This window comes from Staurois parvus, unplaced genomic scaffold (genome assembly GCF_062004578.1).
Source record: "Staurois parvus isolate SC_StPar_1 unplaced genomic scaffold, SC_StPar_1.0 ptg000448l, whole genome shotgun sequence".
NCBI lineage: Eukaryota > Metazoa > Chordata > Amphibia > Anura > Ranidae > Staurois > Staurois parvus.
The window spans coordinates 3,915,590-3,939,638 of record NW_028318244.1 but is presented as its reverse complement, the minus strand read 5'-3'; the positions used below and the strand labels follow the sequence as shown (position 1 = coordinate 3,939,638).

General features: G+C 45.6%; 1 protein-coding gene across 1 annotated transcript; it reads left to right on the top strand.

Moving 5' to 3' along the window:
- The first annotated feature begins 854 nt into the window (after nucleotides 1-854).
- Nucleotides 855-23,716, top strand: LOC149453565 (fibrinogen-like protein 1). Its single transcript, XM_089688187.1, has 6 exons — nucleotides 855-1,091; nucleotides 3,531-3,747; nucleotides 6,796-6,933; nucleotides 9,676-9,892; nucleotides 17,262-17,457; nucleotides 23,443-23,716. Exons 1-6 carry the CDS (start codon nucleotides 855-857, stop codon nucleotides 23,584-23,586), a joined length of 1,149 nt encoding a protein of 382 aa, XP_089544313.1. The 3' UTR covers nucleotides 23,587-23,716.
- The last annotated feature ends 333 nt before the right edge of the window (nucleotides 23,717-24,049 follow it).

Below are 24,049 nucleotides of genomic sequence, written 5' to 3'. Positions count from 1 at the left end.
ACTCCCACTGCATTTAAAAAATTTTTTTGACGTGGGGGGTTCCCCTCAAACTCCAAACCAGACCCAAAGGGCTTGGTGTGGATGAAAGGGATGACCCTATGCCATTTTTTTAAAACATTTTTTTTAATTGTAGGGCAATGCCGACAATTCTTTTGACGTGAATTAATGTTTTACTACTAAAATACCGCATTACTTAATAATAGAACTCTAACCTCATTAATTGAAGTTTTATAATAGTGTGAGCTGCAAAATGTTTCTCATTGATATACTCTGGTTATCTGAATGTAATTTATCAATATACTTTATTACCTTTCCACACGGTCTTGAGACTCATCTCAAGGTGACCTTAAGGTATGAACCAAAATCATTAATCTCTCCCTATTGACGTACAGTATATACCTGAGCTGTCAGTGGGGCTGAGGCCTTCGCCGAGGTAGAACAGATGATCCCATAAGCCAGTGGCTCCTGTGGGGGTAGCGCTACATCAATCTGATCACAATGACAAAACCAGTTGCTGTGCAAAACCACTCATTGTCACAATACCCCATTATAAACTGATTATTGTTTCATTTTGTAAAATAAGTCTCACTTTGATCTTTATTAATGTGTTCTGTGCCCCAGGGGGCAAAATACATGAAGCACTTAGTTCCATCTTCCGAGGTGTCGTCTGAAAGGTTAGAAAGGGTGCCGCTTCTCACTTCACAGCAGTGCAACAACACACCTAGCAAGGTGATGGCTGCACAAGGCACCCCTCCTCCCTCCACGACTGTCCGACAACACAGCTAGCAAGGTGATGGCTGCACAAGGCACCCCTCCTCCCTCCACGACTCTCCGACAACACAGCTAGCAAGGTGATGGCTGCACAAGGCACCCCTCCTCCCTCCAAGACTTCTGACAACACAGCTAGCAAAGTGATGGCTGCACAAGGCACCCCTCCTCCCTCCAAGACTTCCGACAACACAGCTAGCAAGGTGATGGCTGCACAAGGCACCCCTCCTCCCTCCAAGACTTCCGACAACACAGCTAGCAAGGTGATGGCTGCACAAGGCACCCCTCCTCCCTCCAAGACTTCCGACAACACAGCTAGCAAGGTGATGGCTGCACAAGGCACCCCTCCTCCCTCCACGACTGTCCGACAACACGGCTAGCAAGGATATGGCTGCACAAATCACCCCTCCTCTCTCCACGACTGCAAGGTGATGGCTGCACCAGGCACCCTTCCTCCCTCCACGACTGTTCGTCAACACAGCTAACAAGATGATGGCTGCACAAGGCACTCCTCCTCCCTCCACAACTGTCTGACAACACAGCTAGCAAGGTGATGGCTGCACAAGGCACTCCTCCTCCCTCCACGACTGACCGACAACACAGCTAGCAAGGTGATGGATGCACAAGGCACCCCTCCTCCCTCCACAACTGTCCGACAACACAGCTAGCAAGGTGATGGCTGCACAAGGCACCCCTCCTCCCTCCACGACTGTCTGACAACACAGCTAGCAAGGTGATGGCTGCACAAGGCACCCCTCCTCCCTCCACGACTGTCCGACAACACAGCTAGCAAGGTGATGGCTGCACAAGGCACCCCTCCTCCCTCCACGACTGTCCGACAACACAGCTAGCAAGGTGATGGCTGCACAAGGCACCCCTCCTCCCTCCAAGACTTCTGACAACACAGCTAGCAAGGTGATGGCTGCACAAGGCACCCCTCCTCCCTCCAAGACTTCCGACAACACAGCTAGCAAGGTGATGGCTGCACAAGGCACCCCTCCTCCCTCCAAGACTTCCGACAACACAGCTAGCAAGGTGATGGCTGCACAAGGCACCCCTCCTCCCTCCACGACTGTCCGACAACACGGCTAGCAAGGATATGGCTGCACAAATCACCCCTCCTCTCTCCACGACTGCAAGGTGATGGCTGCACCAGGCACCCTTCCTCCCTCCACGACTGTTCGACAACACAGCTAACAAGATGATGGCTGCACAAGGCACCCCTCCTCCCTCCACGACTGTCCGACAACACAGCTAGCAAGAAGATGACTGCACAAGGCACCCCTCCTCCCTACACGACTGTCCGACAACACAGCTAGCAAGGATATGGCTGCACAAATCACCCCTCCTCTCTCCACAACTGCAAGGTGATGGCTGCAGCAGGCACCCTTCCTCCCTCCACAAATGTTCGACAACACAGCTAGCAAGGTGATGGCTGCACAAGGCACCCCTCCTCCCTCTACGACTGTCCGACAACACAGCTAGCAAGGTGATGGCTGCACAAGGCACCCCTCCTCCCTCCACGACTGTCCGACAACACAGCTAGCAAGGTGATGGCTGCACAAGGCACCCCTCCTCCCTCCAAGACTTCCGACAACACAGCTAGCAAGGTGATGGCTGCACAAGGCACCCCTCCTCCCTCCAAGACTTCCGACAACACAGCTAGAAAGGATATGGCTGCACAAATCACCCCTCCTCTCTCCAGAACTGTCCGACAACACGGCTAGCAAGGATATGGCTGCACAAATCACCCCTCCTCTCTCCACGACTGCAAGGTGATGGCTGCACCAGGCACCCTTCCTCCCTCCACGACTGTTCGACAACACAGCTAACAAGATGATGGCTGCACAAGGCACTCCTCCTCCCTCCACGACTGACCGACAACACAGCTAGCAAGGTGATGGATGCACAAGGCACCCCTCCTCCCTCCACGACTGTCCGACAACACAGCTAGCAAGGTGATGGCTGCACAAGGCACCCCTCCTCCCTACATGACTGTCCGACAACACAGCTAGCAAGGAGATGACTGCACAAGGCACCCCTCCTCCCTACACGACTGTCCGACAACACAGCTAGCAAGGATATGGCTGCACAAATCACCCCTCCTCTCTCCACAACTGCAAGGTGATGGCTGCAGCAGGCACCCTTCCTCCCTCCACAAATGTTCGACAACACAGCTAGCAAGGTGATGGCTGCACAAGGCACCCCTCCTCCCTCCATGACTGTCCGACAACACAGCTATCAAGGAGATGACTGCACAAGGCACCCCTCCTCCCTCCACGACTGACCGACAACACAGCTAGAAAGAAGATGGCTGCACAATGCACCCCTCCTCCCTCTACGACTGTCCAACAACACAGCTAGCAAGGAGATGGCTGCATTGACAGATGACAGTTTTCCATATCTCCAAACACTTGTCAAGTATCTCACAAGGAATGCAGGGGTGGGTGGCTTATGCTTGGGGGAGGCGGACAAATGCTTGGAGATAGAGAAAACTGCCATCTGTCAATGCAGCCATCTCCTTGCTAGCTGTGTTTTCGAACAGTCGTGGAGGGAGGAGGGGTGCCTGGTGTGACCTCACAGATGGCCTTAGACAACACCTAGGAAGATGGGATAAAGTACTCCATCTGCTTTACCCCTTGGGGCACACTACAAAGATTGGGTCAGGAGAAATAAGTCCTTAAATCTGGACATATGGGACACCATAGGGACAGGAAATCCTTTAGCTTTCATTTAAAAAGTCTGCCATTTTCTCTTTGTAGCCTGAGAACATCAATCAGAACTCGTCACTCCTGCACAGGGTGAACAGCCTGGAGATCTGGGCCAGTGAGAGCAGCACATTGCAGCACCTACAGGCAACCTACATCTACGACATTCAGGCCCAGGTACGCAATTTGTCCCTGGTGATCGATGGGTCCAACCGGAACTCCTCATGTCTTGTTCCTGCAGCACTGCAGAGCCATCAGCTACATCCAGCAGGTAACTTGTCTCTTCTTTTTTTGTATGTGCACAGGGAGCTACCTGAAGTAACAGCACACTATAAGAACATAGTCATGTTAGAAAAACTTTGGGTGACCTCCAGCCTTCCCTACAGTCTCACACAGTTGTACCGGCTCCTCTCCTGGACTGAAATGGCTTACTCTGATTTCACTGCACACTGTGAGCTTCTCAGTGTGTGCATTAGAAGCTGCAGCAAGTCAGAGAGAGCTCTGCTTCATTTCTTGGCTATAGGTGTCCAGCATCATTTCATTCATTCCTTCCCAGCCTGGCTACCCCTGGCCTGCCCATTTCATTTATTAGATTTCAATTCCTTCCTTACACTTGGCACAATGCCTAACTGCATTGTGCCAAGTGTAAAGTTTGGTGGAGGGGGGATTATGGTGTGGGGTTGTTTCTCAGGGGTTGGGCTTGGCCCCTTAGTTCCAGTGAAGGGGACTCTTGCACAAAGCAAGGTCCATAAAGACATGGAGGAGCCAGTTTGGGGTGGAGGAACTTGACTGGCCTGCACAGAGTCCTGACCTCAACCCCATAGAACACCTTTGGGATGAATTAGAGCGGAGACTGCGAGCCAGCCCTCCTCCCCCGACATCAGTGCCTGACCTCACAAATGTGGACACAGATATGCAAAGGAGGCACTGATTGGGACACCAGTGTGTTCTGATGGGTGGTGGGGACACAAATGTTTAGGAGACTATGATAGGAACACAAATGTGAGTGTGTGTGTGTGTGTGTGTGTGTGTGTGTGTGAGGTTCTGATGGGAACACAAATCTGTAAATCTGTAAGGGGGGTACTTGTAGGGAGGTGCAGTTTCTTTTCTCCACTGCAGGTGGCACTCAACTGCAGCGGGAGAAGAAGTCAAGAGGAACATATTCCTCTATGGTTACCTAGGTCGCTGAGGAAGTGATCTGGTTGGATGCTGCTATCCCATGTGACTCTGGTGGCCATCTTGGTTCAGGCAGAGTTTATTTAAGGCTTGGCATGCATTTTGTAAGTGAACAGAGTAGGGACAGGTTGCCCATCAGTCGTAGGGAAAGGCTCTGGATGAGTAGGGACAGGTTTCCCATCTGTCAGGGCAAGTGAATAGCAGTAGGGAAAGGTTCTGGACGAGTAGGGACAGGATAGAGACAGGTTGCCCATCAGTCAGGGCAAGTGAATATCAGTAGGGAAAGGTTCTGGACGAGTAGGGACAAGATAGGGACATGCTATCCTTCCTAGGAATCCTCAGACTGGCCAAGTTGCACTCCACCATAGGAGACAGATGCTGTGGGTTCATCAAATCCTGCTACGCTCTACATTTTTGCACAGATCTGTGAGTGTTCCCAGCCGGGATCCTTCCCGCTGTGCTGTTTGTATCTTTGAACTGTTCCTTCAATACAAGTTTGTTCATTGTAACTGGACCGCATCATGCTGCACCCACCCATACACTGATTGGGACACAAATGTGCAGCAGGCTCTGAAGGGGACACAGATGCATGGGGGGCTCTAATGGGGACACGGATGTGCTGGGGGCTCTGATGGAGACATAAATATATGGGGGGAGGGCTCTGATGGGGACAGTGATGTATGGGGGGCTCTGATGGGGACAGTGATGTATGGGAAGACTCTGATAGGGATACAAATGTATGGGGGGGGGGGGCTCTGATGGGGACAGTGGTGTATGGGGAGACTCTGATAATGGCACAAATGTATGGGGGGCTCTGATGGGAACAGTGATATACAGGGAGACAATGAAAGGGGCACAAATGTATGGGGGGCTCTGATGGGGAGACTCTGATAGGGGCACAAATATACGTGGGGCTCTGATGGGGAGACTCTGATAGGGGCACAAACAGGGGCGGACTGACCATTTGGAAACTCGGGCAGTGCCCGAGGGCCCGGGGTCAGTAGGGGGCCCCATGAGATGCCTCTGGTACCTTTTTCATAGGCTTTTTTGAGTTTGGGCAAGGACACAGGGGCCCCATGATCCCCTTTTGAGGGCCCGGGGTCAGTAGGGGGCCCCATGAGATGCCCCTTGTACCTTTTTCATAGGCTTTTTTTAAGTTTTGGCAAGGACATGGGGCCCCATGATCCCCTATTGCCCAAGGACCCCATGAGTTATCATTCCGCCCCTGGGCACAAATGTATGTGGGGCTCTGATGGGAGACTCCAATAGGGGCACACATGAATGGGGGGCTGTGATGGGGACACAGATGTATGGGGAGATTCTGATGGGGACCAAATGTACAGGGATGGGTTCTGACTGGAGATGTAAGGCCCCATGCAAACTGGAAGTTTAACCGCCATGCCTGAGCTCCAGTATTTAGGTGTCGGCAGAGTATACAGGTCTGCCATCCAGCCCTGCTGCTGGCAGCATGTCAAATTCTAATCTATTCCACTGCTGCAGATTTATTTATGAATAACTGATTTTTTTTGTCTCACGAATTTGTGTAAAATATACTTTGTTGCCCTCGAAGTGAAAAATTTGGAGACCCCTGCCTTCTAGAAAGGTCTCACTCTGCTTACTGTATCAGAAGACCAGAAACAAAAAGGACATAACATAGGTGGGCAGTGTTGTGTAGTCCTTAGAACAATGTAACTGATAGCACAGCACAGGCAGAGAGCACAGGACGTTATCCACTGATGAGATTTCTGGAAAGATCTGAATTATTGCATTTGATATTTTGAAAAGTGACTAAAAAAGAAATGTTTTCATAAAAGGCAATTGTGTGTATAACCAATCGTTTTTTCCGGATTAACTCTTTGCGGACTGTGTGACTGCGGTGTATGGTGCCTTTTCGTTCCCATCTTGGTAGACTTTCACTGACTTCCTTGTAAGCTTTTTCTTGTTGGGGCAAAAGAAGAAGTCATACAATGACATTTAGAACGCGTGTGCTAAAAAAGCGCCTTCAATTTTAATGTCTTTTGTCCTGAGTGTCGCTTTGCAAATTTCTGTTGAATGCAACGAACAATGCAGATATTTTTAAAGGCCTTCATGTCTCTGACTTATTCTTCTCTCACAGGAGATAAACCTCCATGTCCTCTTTCAGATCTCAGGTACTCCAGCAGCTGCTACACTGACTGTTCTAATCATCATTACAAAGGGGAGCAAAGCTCTGGAGTTTATACTATAGTGCCATCTACTGGAGGAACTGCAGTAGACGTCTACTGTGATATGGACACCGAGGGTAAGCGCTTTTGTCACTTGTTCACTGATATTGGTTGGCTGTTTGCATCATATCTAATACCACAGTACCATTCAGCTTTAAGAAGAGCTATAATATATATATTTATATACATACACTGCTCAAAAAAATTAAAGGAACACTTTTTAATCAGAGTATAGCATCAAGTAAATTCAACTCCTGGGATATTACATTGTTACATAGTTAGTCTGGCTGAAAAAAGACAAAAGTCCATCCAGTTCAACCATAGAGAAAACAAAAAAAAGTTATAATTCAGCCACGGTACCTCCTGCCTGGAGTTTGCATGTTCTCCCTGTGCCTGTATGGCTTTCCTCCGGGTACTCCAGTTTCCTCCCACACTCCAAAGACATGCTGGTAGGTTAATTGGATCCTGTCTAAACTGGCCCTAGTATATGCATGTATGAATGTGAATTAGGGACCTTAGATTGTACACCCCTTGAGGGTTAGGTACTGATGTGAATGTACAATATATATGTAAAGTGCTGCGTAAATGGACAGCGCTATATAAGTACCTGAAATAAATAAATATACCAACAGTTGATCCAGAGGAAGGCAAAAATAAAACCCAGCAAAGCATGATCCAATTTGCTCCTGCAGGGGAAAAAAAATATGACCAGATATTGATCTGGTCAGTTAAGTAGCAGAGGGGGTTGTTAATCAGTTTCAGCTGATGGAGACAGGCAGTTACTCTAGGAGAGCTGGACAGGGCCATAGAAGGTCCTTAACCCATCAGCAGAACTGGTATCTGCTCCTTTGTGCAAGGAGGAACAGGATGAGCACTGCCAGAGCCCTACAAAATGACCTCCAGCAGGCCACTGGTGTGAATGTCTCTGACCAAAAAAATCAGAAATAGACTTCATGAGGGTGGCCTGAGGGCCCGACATCCTCTAGTGGGCTCAGTACTCACTGCCCGGCACCATAGAGCTCGATTGGCATTTACCATTGAGCACCAGAATTGGCAGGTCCACCACTGGCTTTTCAAAGATGAGAGCAGGTTCCCCCTGAGCACATGTGACAGACGTGAAAGGGTCTGGAGAAGCTGTGGAGAATGTTCTGCTGCCTGTAACATTGTTCAGCATGACCGTTTTGGTGGTGGGTCAGTGATGGTCTGGGGAGGCATATCCACCGAGTGACACACAGAACTCTACAGGCTAGACAATGGAACCCTGACTGCCATTAGGTATCAGGATGAAATCCTTGGACCATTGTCAGACCCTATGCTGGTGCAGTGGGTCCTGGGTTCCTTCTGGTGCAGTGGGTCCTGGGTTCCTCCTGGTGCATGACAATGCCCAGCCTCATGTGGCGAGAGTATGCAGGCAATTCCTGGAGGATGAAGGAATTGATACCATTGAATGGCCCCCACGCTCACCTGACCTAAATCCAATAGAACACCTCTGGGATATCATGTTTCGGTCCATCCGATGCCACCAGGTTGCACCTCAGACTGTCCAGGAGCTCAGTGATGCCCTGGTCCAGATCTGGGAGGAGATCCCCCAGGACACCATCCGTGGTCTCATTAGGAGCCTCCCCCGACATTGTCAGGCATACATACAAGCACGTGGGGGCCATACAAACTACTGAGGACCATTCTGAGTTGCTGCAATGAAATTTCAGCAAAAATGGACTCGCCTGCTGCATCATTTTTTCACTTTGATTTTCGGGGTGTCTTTGAATTCAGTCCTCTGTAGGTCAATCATTTTCATTTCCATCAAACGATGGGGCGTCCTTACGTTCCTAACACATTACCCCGTCCATATCATAGATATGCAGCAGGAGATTTTTTCCCCATTGAGATCTGATGTGTTTTCAAAGTGTTCCTTTTTTTTGAGCAGTGTATATACAATATATATATATAGTACTGTGTACTATAAGGTGTGAAAAAATGCTGTAAATGTAGAATGATTTCAGAAATAGGAGTGTTAATAGTTTATTTTTATCAATTAACAAAGTGGAAAGTAAATGAAGAGCAGAGAGATCCAAATCAAATCAAATCAATATTTGGTGTGACCACCATTTGTCTTCAAAACAGCATCAATTCTTCTAGGTACACCTGGCACAGTTTTTGAAGGAACTTGGCAGATAGGTTGTTCCAAACATCTAGAACTAACCATAGATCTGGATGTAGGCTGCCTCATATCCTTCTGTCTCTTCATGTAATCCCCCACAGATCAGGGCTTTGTGGGGCCCAAACCATTTCTTCCAGGACTCCTTGTTCTTCTTAACTATCTTTGAAGATAGTTCTTCATCATATTGGCTGTATGTTTGGGGTCATTGTCCTGCTGTAAAATAAATTTGGGGCCAATCGCATGCCCCCCTGATGATATGGCATGATGGATATATATCTGACTGTATTTCTCAGCTTTGAGGACACCATTGGTCCTGACCAAATCTCCAACTCCATTTGCAGAAATGCAGCCCCAAACTCGCAAGAAACCTCCACCATGCTTCACAGATGCTTACAGACACTCATTATTGTACCACTCTCCAGCCGTTTGGTGATCACACTGCTAGCCTTTGATCGACGATACCTAAGATGTGGGACTTTCCAGTCAAATCCAGGAAAGTTACAATCTATGCAATCTTTTTTCATGCATAATTTTGAATGTGGCACCTTGACCTGCCACCTCTCTATATATACTGACTTCATCTATGTACTGACTAGTTTACTGTATGCAGAGCATTCAAACTGATCATTTAGTGGAGTTTTTCATTTTTATCTGGCAGGTGGCGGGTGGACGGTTATCCAGAGACGTCAAGATGGATCGGTCAATTTTAACAGGACCTGGAAAGAGTATAAAGAAGGTTTTGGAAACTTGAAGGGAGAGTTCTGGCTGGGAAATGAGAAGATCTACTGGATAACAGGGAAGGGAGAATTCAGTCTGCGCATTGACCTGGAGGACTGGAGCGGGCAACACAAGTACGCTGTCTACAGGGAATTCAGGTACAAATGTTTCTTGTGTGGCCCATAACAGCAAAATCATATTCCAGCCGTGATGCTGCCAGTTTAGTCTACAAATAGCCATCATAGAAGTTAGCTGTCCTGATTTTCCAGAACTGTCCCACATCTTGACTCTCTGTTCTGCCGGTGTTGTGTCCTGTGCCAAGTTGTGGGATCACAGCATCAAAATTATTTCAATTACTGCACATTCTAAGAATTGGAAGCACAGGTGGATGGTTCTTTCATATTTACAGGTGGGGTCTAGGTGGACCCAACCCATAAAGTGGGTATGATTAATGGTTCCCACCTATTTAGACGTAGGATCTAGGTGGGACCAACCTAAAAAGTGGATGGGTTGAGTGGTTCCCACATATTTATAGGTTGGGTCTAGGTGGGACCAACCCATAAAGTGGTTGTGATGAGGGGTTTCCATATATTTAGAGGTTGGGTATAGGTGGGACCAACCCATAAAGGGGGTGTGATGAGCGGTTCCCACATATTTAGAGATAGGATATAGGTGGGACCAACCCAGAAAGTGGGCGTGATGAGTTGTTCCCACATATTTAGAAGTAGAGTCTAGGTGGGACCAACCTATGAAGTAGGTTTGATGAGTGCTTTCCACAGATTTAGAGGTAAGGTCTAGGTGGGACCAGCCATAAAGTGGGTGTGATGAGTGGTCCCCACATATTTAGAAGTAAGCACAAGGTGGGACTGTACCTTAAAGTGGATGTGATGAGTGATTCTCACATATTTAGAGGTAGGGTCTAGGTGGGACCAACGCATGAAGTGGGGTGAAGAGTCATTCCCACATATTTAGAAATAGGATCTAGGTGGGACCAACCCGTAAAGTGGATGTAATAAGTAATTCCCACATATTTAGAGTTAGGGTCTAGGTGGGAACAACCCCTAATGTGGGTGTTATGAGTGATTCCTGCATATTTAGAGCTTGGGTCTAGGTGTAACCAACTCACAAAGAGGGTGTGATGAGTAGTTCCCACATATTTACAGGTAGGGTCTAGGTGGGACCAACCCTTAAAGTGGGTGTGATGAGCAGTTCCCACATATTTACAGGTAGGGTCTAGGTAGGACCAAGCCATAAAGTGGGTGGGATGAGTGGTTCTCACACTCACCGGCCAGTTTATTAGGTACACCTGTTCAATTGCTTGGTAACACAAATTGCTAATCAGCCAATCACATGGCAGTAACTCAATGCATTTAGGCATCTAGACATGGTAAAGACGATTTGGTGAAGTTCAAAACGAGCATCAGAATAGGGAAGAAAGGGGATTTAAGTGGCTTTGAACATGGCATGGTTGTTGGTGCCAGACGGGCTGGTCTGAGTATTTGAAAAACTGCTGATCTACTGGGATTTTCATGCACAACCATCTCTAGGATTTACAAAGTAGGATCCAAAAAAGAGAAAATATCCAGTGAGCGGCAGTTGTGTGGACAAAAATGCCTTGTTGATGTAGCACCTTCCCCTTAGGAGTTGCAGACGTTTTGGCTCCCCCTATAGTCCTGCACAGCCAGGCAATACGCATTTTCATTCAGACTTGCATCCAGGAGATAGTAGCCAGTCCTTGAGCTTGTTTTGATGTTTTATTAGGAGATAATAAACATTGATGGGGTAAGGGGCGTATGGGATGCCCAACTGAACTGGAACTAAGGACAACTTCCTGAAACTATTTACAAGTCTTTACAGCAAAAATCCTCTTCTGGAACTAGCCAGCCCCTCTTGATATACCATCCCACACCCTAGAGTCTCCTTAATCCAGCAGCTCTGGGTGAATCCCTGGGCAGGGGATCCAGTGCCTGTCCCTTTAAATAATTAAACAGTCCCGGATAGCAGCTAATCCATTTTCCTTCCAGAGTGCTCCTTCCCCATACCGGCCCAGGGGGTGCAGGTTTACTCACTTGGTCCCTCTCTTGTGTTACCGGTGGGTCAGTGGCTGCTGCCAGGCTTTTTAGCTGAGCCGCTCTTTCCCCACCACACAGGTGGTCCTCTCTCAGGGGGCCGGTGAAGTCCCGAGCTTCCCTCCTTCTGCTCCTAGAAGCTAATTAATGTTGTCCTATGTGCCCATGCACACCACTTTAGGCTATTAGCGTTTTTTGAGCTTCAGCTTCTAGGATCAGAAAAAATATTGTTTTTGTGGAGTTTTTTTGGAGTGGCTTCAAGCAGAAAAAACACTAAACGCTCCTAAACTCTCCTGAATGCTACTAACAGCTTTTTTCTAGCTTTTTCTTTTTTTTTTTCAACATGTACTGTAAAAACGCTAATAAAACGCTAACACGCCTAAACACTCCTTAACCTCCCTAGCGGTATTATTATTTCAGATTTTTGGTGCTGAAAGCGGTACCATTTTTTGCATGGAAATATGTAGTTTTTTATTGTAATTATAATTTAATAAATAATCATAAAAAATAATAATATAATAATAAATTTAATTCCATAATATAATCAAACCAAAAACACTGAAATGTGAAATAGAGCGCCAAGTTCGCACATCGCTGAGCAAAGTCGCAGAATCGTTTTCAGTGTCTGATGACGAATTTCCCCACGAATCATTATCACTCAATTCTGCAAGTGGTTCTGATTTACTATCGCTGTTCTCTAGCTGGTCTAAAACCGCTTTTGACCTAAAGGGACGCTTTTTGGACGCCATGGACTTTTCTAAGTTTTCAGGCAGAAAGAACAGTAACAATGCAGACAGGGGACAGGGCAGAGCACTCGGGACAAAATGTATGTGAAATGCTTTGGTACAGTAATGTTTTACTATGTAATATTCGTTTTAAAAAAAATGTAATTTTTTAAAATGTTCTAATTTGCCGCCGAATCCCTGTGCAACGCTGCATGGTAAACCCGAGTGTAGCTCGGGATTACCGCTTTTGGTACTGAAACTTTACCCCGAGCTACACTCGGGAATACTGCTAGGGAGGTTAATGCTAATAATATGCTACTAAAAACACTATTACCAGCGCTTTTTAACCAGCATTTTTTCCAGTGTTTCTTGAGCTTAAAAAAATGCTAGTGTGCATGGAGCTTAAAGGTTGTCCTAGCCCAGGGGTGGGCAAACTTTTTGACTTGAGGGCCGCAATGGGTTCATATATTGGACCCGGGGGCCGGACCAAGAGTAGATGAATGATGTGTATGTGTCATCCATAGTAAGTATAGTAATATTCCCCCATAGTAAGCATAGTAATTAATCCCCCATATAGTAATTCATCCCCCATAGTAATTCATCCCCCATAGTAATTCATCCCCCATATAGTAATTCATCCCCCATAGTAATTCACCCCCCATAGTAATTCATCCCCCATATAGTAATTCATCCCCCATAGTAATTAATCCCCCATATAGTAATTCATCCCCCATAGTAATTCATCCCCCATAGTAATTCATCCACCATAGTAATTCATCCCCCATATAGTAATTCATCCCCCATAGTAATTCATCCCCCATAGTAATTCATCCCCCATAGTAATTCATCCACCATAGTAATTCATCCCCCATATAGTAATTCATCCCCCCTATAGTGATTCATCCCCCCTATAGTAATTCATTCCCCATATTAATTCATCCCCCATAGTAATTAATCCCCCATATAGTAATTCATCCCCCATAGTACTAATCCCCCCCAAGTAGTAAGCCAAGTCCCCCCTGTGTCAATTCACTTACCTTTGCTCCGCGCGTTCCTCTCGCCGTGTTCCCGCGCCGTTCCGGTCTTCAGGGCGGACTGTGAGAGGAGCCTAGCTCCCCTCACGTTCGTCACGCTGCCCCGCCTACACACATCCTGACAGCCATCCTGACAGTATCACTCTCCACGGGCCGGATTAAAAGGTCCGCCGGGCCGTAGTTTGCCCATTGCTGTCCTAGCCCCTTGCCAAGTCGTCTGTTGGGAATTAGCCAGGATCCTCTAAGACGGGGGTCAGCAACCAGTAGATCTTGGCTTGGTGACTGGTAGATTACGGTCTGGGCTTGCTGACCCACCATCCCAAAGCATCAGAGTGCAATGCAGAGGGACGACTTGTAAAGTTGGAGCTGTAGTAGGCAGCTAGAGCCACATAAGCCAATACCTCCTCTGTCCCATGCGGAGTGATAACCTTTCTCCTTTGTATGAATACAATTCCTGACATGTCAAAATATATAGTAACAGAATCCTTTTTATAAACCGGAACCTTTTATTATTATAAACCCATCCCTGAGCTGAACAAATGACTTTGCCTAGGCCAAGATGACATCATCACTTAGCTGCAGGCAAAAGAAAGCATTTCATGCTATATTAAAGGAAACTCTAACTGACCAGCCATTCCTCAGATCCACCCACTGCTTCTAGACCTTTCTCCAAAGTTCTAGAACAGGGGGAAATTCCAGACGACTGGTCTGCACAGCCTCCCAGTTCTGACCAAAACTTGGCCCCTGCTAGCTATCACACCCAGGCTGCTACTCAGCCCTAGCTAACAATTAGAGTCTAATTCCCCCTAGCTAACTAGAAGGGTGATAGATTGATGTCAGAGATCACAGGAGAATGGGCAGACCGGTTGCTGTGACAATCAGATAGTAGGGTCAGAATTTGGCATAATCAACATGAAAGCATGAATCCTTCCTTCTTTGTATGAATGGTTCATGTTGGTGGTGTAGAGGTGTAGAGGTGTGGGGAATATTTTCTTAGCACTAGCAAGGTGTACCTAATAAAGTATTACCCAGTATTATTATTATCATTTTTATTATTATACAGGATTTATATAGCGCCAACATCTTGTTCAATGCTTTACAATATAAAGGGAGAGAATACAGCAACAATACAGTTCAATACAAGAGGGATAGGAGGGCCCTGCTCCTTGGAACTTACAATCTAAGAAGGAGGGGTTGGTGGTACAAAAGGTAATAACTGTGGGGGATGAACTGATAGGAGAAATAGAAGATTTGGTTATTAGCTGAAGGCAGGATAGGCTTCCCTGAAGAGATAGGTTTTTGAAAGATCGCCTGAAACTGAGCAGAGTAGGCGATAGATGGATAGATTGGGGTAGAGAGTTCCAGGGGATGGGGGAGGCTCTGGAGAAGTCTTGGAGATGAGCATGGGAGGAAAAGACAAGGGAGCTAAAGAGCAGGAGGTCGTGCGAGGAGTGGAGAGGATGGCTCGGGTGATATTTGAAGACAGGATTGGTGATGTAATTTGGGGCAGAGTTATAAATGGCTTTATATGTTATTGTTAATGTTTTGACTTTTATTCGTTGGACAATAGGAAGCCAGTGGAGGGATTGGCAGAGAGGGATGGAGGAAACTGAGTGGTGGCCAGTGGAGGGATTGGCAGAGAGGGATGGCAGATACAGAACGGTTAGTAAGGTGGATGAGTCTGGCAGCAGCATTCATGATAGACTGAAGAGGGGATAGCCTGCGATGAGGTAGGCCAATGAGGAGGGAGTTACAATAGTCAAGGCGAGATATAACAAGGGAGTGAATAAGTTGCTTAGTGGTTTCTGAGGTTAGGAACGGGCGTATCTTGAAGATGTTGCGGAGGTGAAGTCTACAAGATTTGGACAGCGATTGGATTTGGGGCTGAAAGGACAGATGGGAGTCTAGGATTACACCTAGTACCCTGGCATGAGGGAAGGGACTGGTGTTGTATTATTGGTCTTGATGGAGAAGTCAAGGGAGGGGGCACAGGCTGGGGGGAATACTAAGAGCTCAGTTTTGGAAAGATTGGAGTTTGAGGAAGTGGAGTGACATCCATGCTGATATGTCACTTAGTAGGTTAGTAATGTGAGAGGAGACTGAAGGGGTGAGGTGAGGGGTAGAAAGATAGATTTGTGTGTCATCAGCATAGAGATGGTACTTAAAGCCATTAGAGTTTATTAAGTGACCAAAGGAGGAGGTGTAGATGGAGAAGAGAAGGGGTCCAAGGACCGAACCTTGAGAGACACCTACAGAAAGAGGAGGTGGAGAGGAGGAGACTGAGCTATAGGTAATGCTGAAGGAGGCACTGCAATAGGTAGGAGGAGAACCAGGAGAGAGCAGAGTCTTGGAGTCCAAGAGAGTGGAGTTTTTTGAGGAGGAGGGGATGGTCAACAGTATCAAAAGCCACAGAGAGGTCAAGTAGTAAGAGTACGGAATAGTGGCCATTGGTTTTAGCTGTTAGTAGATTATTAGTGAGTTTTAGTAGGGTAGTTTCAGTGGAGTGTAGTGAGCGAAAGCCAGACTGTATAGGGTCAAGAAGGTTGTTGTCAGTAAGGTAGGAGCTCAGGCCATTGTAGACTAAGCGTTCTAGGAGTTTAGAGGTAAATGGCAGCACAGAGATGGGTCTTAAGTTGTTCAGGTTGGTGGGGTTCAGGGAGGGCTTTTTAACTATGGGGGTGATGTGTGAATGCTTTAGGGGGGAAGGGAAGGTGCCATTAGAGAGGGAGAGATTGAAGATGTGAGTGAGGGAGCATAGGATGGAAGAAGAGGGTGACCATAGTAGTTGTGAGGGGACAGGATTCAGGGGGCAGGTGGTGAGCAGGGGGTAAAATGGGCTTCTGACAGAACCTTAGTGACGTCTTCAGTAGTAGCGAGGTCAAAAGAGGAAAGTGTTGAGGGAGGCTTAGTATAAGGTATGCTAAGTGGAATGGTTGTCTGTGCAGTGGAGATGCCCCTAAAAAATTGCATCAATCTTGTATTTGAAATGATTTGCAATCTCGTAAGCAGTGAGTGAGGTACTGGGTGGAGGTGGAGTTGGAGAAAGTAGAGAGTTAAAAGTAGAGAAGAGACGACGAGGACTGGATGACAAGGTATTGATGAAAGTGACAAAGTAGGCTTGTTTGGCAGCATAAAGGGAGGAATTGTATGCTAAGAAAGCAGATTTATATAGGGTGAATGCTTGGTGAGATTTGGTTTTACTCCACAGTCGCTCCAGTGCACGGCTATGTCTCTTAAGATTTCTGGTGTCGTCAGTCTGGCACGGTTGTAATGGTCGGGGCCTGATGCTTCATGTTGTTAGAGGAGCAAGTGTGTCTAGTGTGGATGAAAGTGAACTGTTGTAGACATCAGTGGCCAGGTCAGAGCAGGACAGGGGAGAGATTCTGTCATAGAGGTGGTCAGTTGCAGAGTGGAAAAGAAAAGGGTTTAAGTTGTGAAGGTTTCTGCGGGTATTTGTTTGCTGTTCGGAGGGATAGGTGTTTGAAGACAAGGAGACTGTGAAGGTGATGAGATTGTGATCAGAAAGAGGAAAGGGGGGTTGGTGAGGTTGTAGGGAGTGCAAAGATGGGATAAAACAAGGTCTAATGTTTTCCCATCATTCCCAGGACATTTAGTGAGTAGAGAGCAGCCCTCACCATTGTATTGCATTCTTCTGGTCATTGAATTCTAATTGGCTGCATGGGTGATTATTTCTTGCAGCATTGAAGATGAAAGCAATGACTATCGTCTGCACGTGTCAGGAGCCGGAGGGACGGCAGAGGATTCCTTCTCCTGGTACCACAACAAGAGGGGGTTCAGCACTCCGGAGTCGGGCAATCTGTGTGCCGGGATCTCTCATGGCGGCTGGTGGTATCACCAATGTTTCTACTCCAACCTCAATGGAGTGTACTATACGGTGAGGGATGCAATCTCACTTGGTGGAGGAAGCTTGAAATGTTGGGTCAGGTTAAAAGGGGATTAGTCCTGGCCTGCAGTACTTTAAAGCGGAGTTCCAGTCATTTTTTTTCCTAAAGCACCTCCGTGACAGTCGCAGCTTATGCCATGCAAATTGGCATGAGCTGCATATGCAATCATTTGCATTTCCTTGCTTTATTAAAGATACTCTCTGGCCCCTCAGGATCCTGTATTCTTCCATCTTCACTGCGGGCATCTGAAGTCCAGCCGCACTTTCCTCCGGGATACGGTGCAGCTGGCTACCCAGCATGCACCTCCCGATCTCACGCTTGCATAGTGTGAAGAACTCGCTGCAGAGTGGAGGATGCCTGTTGACTTCTGGGATTGATGACATGTATATCCCAGGAACCAACAGGCGAGAGGATGTGATGTACCTGTGAAGTGCAGTGCTTCAGGCAGCCCAAAGGTATGAAAACTTTGGGAGAAAAAAGGGTCTAAACATTGGTAGGAAAGCGGGAAGCAATGCATGGGGACACACTTTAAAAATCGGGTGGAACTCCACTTTAACCACTTCAACTCTCGTACCTGTACGCCCCCTACAGGCCAAAGCAGTTGTCACATTTTCTGTTTGTTTAGTGAAAACTGTGCCATTACTTAAAGGGTTAGTCCACCTTTAACCACTTACCGTCCGGACCATGTACATAAACGACGAGATGGAGCAGTGCAGGGGCGGGTGGCTGTTTATAAACGTACTCTTGCTTCCCTGCATGTGTGCGCTCCCTGGGACCGTGAACAGTGATTGTTGTATGGGATCTCTGTGTGAGGTCCTGATTCATGTGATCACTGATTGGCCAATCAGTGATCACATGAATAGTAGTAAGAAAGATGTCACTTCTGACATCATTGCTTACTATGTGTGAAATCTGTGAATGATCACAGAGGTCACATGGTACAAGGCTAGTCACAACAGCCTTGTACCATGTGACAAGTTGTGACCAATCACAGCTCACACAGTTTTTCTCAATGGCTGCAGGAATGCAGCCAGAGAGAAGGAGAAATTATCGCTTTTACAGCATTTACAGGTGGAAAAGCAATCAGTATAACAAAAAAAAAATCTTCAGCACCCCCCACAAGTAGTACAGTGTCACTATGGTGATACTGTACTGCTAGTGTGACAGCATATTAAAAAAAAACATAAAAATATTAAAAAATAAAAATGTAAAAACATTTTTGAAAAATTATAATTTTGGTTATAAACTAATTTGGGTTATTTTTTGTTACTAAAAAGATAACTGAATACATTTTGGCCAAGATTTATGAGAAAGATTATTTATTTGCTAAATTTTATAAGAAAAACACTTTTTTTTCAAAATTTTTTACTTTTTCATTTATATAGCAAAAAAAAAATATATATATTCCAGTGGTGAATAAATACCACCAAAATAAAGTTTTATCTGTCTCAAAAAAATGGTAAAAAATTCATATGGGTACAGTGTTGCATGACCGCGCAATTGTCATTCAAAAGGTGATAGCACTGAAAGCTGAAATTTGGCCTGGACAGGAAGGGGGTGAAAGTGTCCGGACTTGAAGTGGTTAACCACTTCAGCTCTCGTACCTGTACGCCCCCTAGAGGCCAAAGCAGTTGTCACATTTTCTATTTATTTGGTGATAACTTTGCCATTACTTAAAGGGTTAGTCCACCTTTAATGGACATTTTCCAAAAAAATCTCCCATGCATTCCAGCATCACATTACTTACCACTCCTCCAATGTTCAGATAGTTACTCCTGTCCTTCTCCATACATGTAGGCTTTATGGAACTAACTCGAAAATTGAATTTATTTCCCTATGGGCCCGAACTACTATGACATCATGTGATGTCATCCGAATGAAACTAATGCATTCGTTACATAGTTACATGGTTACATAGTTAGTCTGGCTGAAAAAAGAAAAAAGTCCATCCAGTTCAACCATTACCTCTTCGCGCAAATATGCGGCCTCACAGAAATGTGGTGTGACTTGGCATGCGATTTGCAAGTCACATGGCACGCAAATCGCATGCCAAGTCGCACCCGGTGTGACCGGGGTGTTAGTTATACTTTAAGAGATGCAATATGCAGATGAAAGGTCGTTCATCTCGTACAAATAATAGGAAGTTCATACATTGTTACATGACATTTTCTCCATGACAGTCCCGGCGATGTTTGGCTGCATTATGACGTCTGCTCCTGCCATGTAATGCACAGCAAGTCCCGGCTGTCATTCTGACATCCGGTAATTGCCGGAGATACCAGCAGGGAGAGCAGCAACAGGATCGGAGGTGCTGGAGAAAACAGATCCATCCTAAACATTTTCTGGGGCATTTTTGGGGCATATCGCTCCATTATGACGTCTGCTCCTGCCATGTAATACACAGCAAGTCCCGGCTGTCATTCTGACATCCAGTAATTGCCGGAGATACCAGCAGGGGGAGCAGCGACAGGAGCAGAGGTGCTGGAGAAAACAGATCCATCCTAAACATTTTCTGGAAGATTTTTGGGGCATATCGCTCCATTATGACGTCTGCTCCTGCCATGTAATGCACAGCATGTCCCGGCTGTCATTCTGACATCAGGTAATTGCCGGAGATACCAGCAGGGGGAGCAGCGACAGGAGCGGAGGTGCCTGAGAAAACAGATCCATCCTCAACATTTTCTGGTAGATTTTTGGGGCATATCGCTCCATTATGACGTCTGTTCCTGCCATGTAATACACAGCAAGTCCCGGCTGTCATTCTGACATCCGGTAATTGCTGGAGCTACCAGCAGGGTGAGCAGCGACAGGAGCGGAGGTGCTGGAGAAAACATCCTAAACATTTTCTATAAGATTTTTGGGGCATATCGCTCCAAAAGTGGTTAAAAGTGCAGCCAACCCTAGGCAGTTCTAAAATGTCAGTTGTGCCCTCGAGGAGATTTACCCTCACAAGCTACTTGTCCCCATAACAGGAAGTGAGGGGTTCTCTCAGCGGGGACACGTACAATATTGAATCCCTATTAGAAAATCTGTTTTTATTGCTGTGTGTAACCCCATTGTGGGGGAATATTCCCTGACTTCCTGTTGTGTCTGACACCCGTCATTTGAACAGGAAGTGAGGGGAATTCTCCCCCATGGGGAGGCACAGACTGTAATAACAAACCTCAGACTTCCAAGACTTCCTATCTAATATATATAATATATAATATCATGGCTTGTGGTTTGTAAATGGCGATACATATTTTTTGATTACAAAAAATTAAAGGCTCTATTTATAAAAAATTGCTGTGCGATTATCTGAGCATTCGCACATCCATCACAAATAATCGCTGTAATGCGTCTAATGCGTCGAGCACCTATGATCGCCAGCTCCATCTAGTGGCTGTGATGCAGTATCTCATTGAGTACCTTATTCAGGAAATCCCAGTATGGGCCACTAGATGGAGCTGGAGATCACAGGAATGCAACATATTAGACGCATTACGGGGATTTTTCGTGACAGATGTGCGAATTGTCAGACATTTCCACAGCAATTTTTTTTGCTCCTAATTGTGTCCAATTAACATATGTAAATTTGTTTTAAGCCCAGCTTGATCAATTTATTAAAAAATTGCTGTGCGATTATCTGAGCATTCGCACATCCATCACGAATAATCGCTGTAATGTGTCTCATATTTTGAGCTACTGTAATGGTTAGCTCCATCTAGTGGCTGTAATGCCGTATTTTTCTGATTTCAGGAAATACCACATTATGGACACTAGATGGAGCTGTCGATCATAGGAACTCAACATATTAGACACATTACGGTGATTTTTCGTGATGGGTGTGCGAATGCCCAGACATTTCCACAGCAATTGTTTTTTTTCTTTTATAAATAGGCCCCTAAGCATGCCCAGTTAACATATGCAAATTTGGTTTAAGTCCAACTTGCTCTCTTTCTTAAAATATATGTTGAGTTCCTATGATCACCAGTTCCATCTACTGGCCGTAATGCCGTATTTTCCTGAATTCAGGAAATTTGGTTTAAGCTCAGCTTGATCAATTTATGAAAAAATTGCTCTGTGATTATCTGAGCATTCGCACAATCGTCACAAATAATCGCTGTAATGTGTTGAGTTCCTATGGCTGTCGGCTCCATCTAGTGGCCATAATGTATTATATTATTGAATAAATCATTCAGGAAATACCACATTATGGCCACTAGATGGAGCTGGTGATCATAGGAACTCAACATATTAGACACATTAAGGTGATTTTTCGTGATGGATGTGCGAATGGCCAGACATTTCCACAGCAATTTGTTTATAAATAGGCCCCTAACATATGCAAATTTGGTGTAATCCCAGCTTGCTCTATTTATTAAAAAATTGCTGTATGACTATCTGAGCATTCGCACAGCCGTCGCGAATAATCGCTGTAATGTGTCTCATATGTTGAGTTCCTATGATAGCCAGCTCCATCTAGTGGCCGTAATGCCGTATTTTAATGAATTCAGGAAATACCACATTATGGCCACTAGATGGAGCTGGTGATCATAGGAACTCAACATATTAGACACATTTTGGGGATTTTTCATGACGGGTGTGCGAATGCCCAGACATTTCCACAGCAATTTTTTCTTTTATAAATAAGCCCCTAAGCTTGCCCAATTAACATATGCAAATTTGGTTTAAGCTCAGCTTGATCAATTTATTAAAAAACTGCTCTGCGATTATCTGAGCATTCACACATCCTTCACAAATAATCGCTGTAATGTGTCAGCACCATCTAGTGGCCGTAATGTACTATATTATTGAATAACTAATTCAGGAAATACCACATTATGGACAGTAGATGGAGCTGGTGATCATAGGAACGCAACATATTAGATACATTCGGTGATTTTTCGTGACGGCTGTGTGAATGCCCAGACATTTTCACAGGATTTTTTTTTTTCTTTATAAATAGGTCCCTTAGCATGCCCAAATAACATATGCAAATTTGGTTTAAGCCCATTTATTAAAAAAATTGCTCTGCAATTATCTGAGCATTCGCACATCTGTCACAAATAATCCCTGTAATGTGTCTCATATGTTGAGCTACTATAATGGTCAGCTCCATCTAGTGGCCATAATGCGGTATTTTCCTGAATTCAGATGGAGCTGGAGATCATAGGAACTCAACATATTAGACACATTACAGAGAATGCTTAGACAATTTCACAGTATTCGCACATCCATCACAAATATCGCTGTGATGTGTCAAACACCTATGACTATCAGCTCCATCTAGTGGCCATAATGTACTATATTATTGAATAACTCATTCAAGAAATACCACATTATGGACACTAGATGGAGCTGGAGATTATAGGAACTCAACATATTAGACACATTACGGTAATTATTCGTTCCGGCTGTGCGAATGCCCAGACAATTTCACAGCAATATTTCTTATAAATAGACCCCCTAAGCAGGCCCAACTAACATATACAAAATTGGTTTAATCCCAGCTTGCTCTATTTATTAAAAAATTGCTGTACGATTATCTGAGCATTCGCACATCCGTCACGAATAATCGCTGCAATGTGTCTCATATGTTGATATACTATGATGGCCGTCTTTTACTGAATTCAGAAAATACCACATTATGGCCACTAGATGGAGCTGACTATCATAGGAACTCAACATATCAGACATATTACGGGGATTATTTGTGATGGCTGTGCGAATGCCCAGACAAGTTCATAGCATTTTTCATACATAGACCCCTAAGTGTGCCCAATTAACATACGCAAATTTAATTTAAGTCCTTTAGCCCTAACTGACTCTAAGCAATGCTAAGAGCAAACTGCAGGAACCAATTAAAATTCACTTTACAAAGTCAGGCTGGTGCAAGAGGAGTTCTGATTGGCTGGCAGTGGAGCACTTTTCTATTGTAAAGCCAGGCAGTATTGATGGCATGATATGGATTCTACCATTTGCTGTGTTTTCAGGGAGGTAAATACGTGAAAGGTCGCAGGATGATGGGTCCGGACGGCATTGTGTGGTACAGCTGGATGAATACAGATTACTATTCCCTGAAGAAAGTCTCCATGATGATTCGTCCTAGATCATTTAACTCGCACGTATCGCCATAGAAAAGTCCACATCTCGATGACATCACATCTGTCAACTAAAAGTCATGCATGGCCCTGTTTCAGTTACACCTTGTCCTTCAAAGCATGGAGAAATCCAATAAAGAATCTTTAAAGTGGACCTGTCATCAGATACATTGTCTCATATAATGTGCAGCATGCTTTGTAATGCGTCACACTGTGTAACACGCCCAGGTATTTATTAACCCTTATAGAGATCACAGTACTCTCCCTGACAATTCCTTCACCTGCTTTTCTCTCCAGAAGGGCGGCAACATCTTTTTTCAGGTGTCACCCATTGTCAGCAGCTTCTTCCTGGACTGAGATGGCACAATCATACAAATCCTGGTGCCCAGGTATTTTTTTGAGCTGTGTTCACAAATGTTTGACGCAGATCAGCCCCAAAGCTACACTGATAACTGGAGGAGAGGAGAAAGAGAAAATCCCTCCTCCTGCCAGCCGCAGA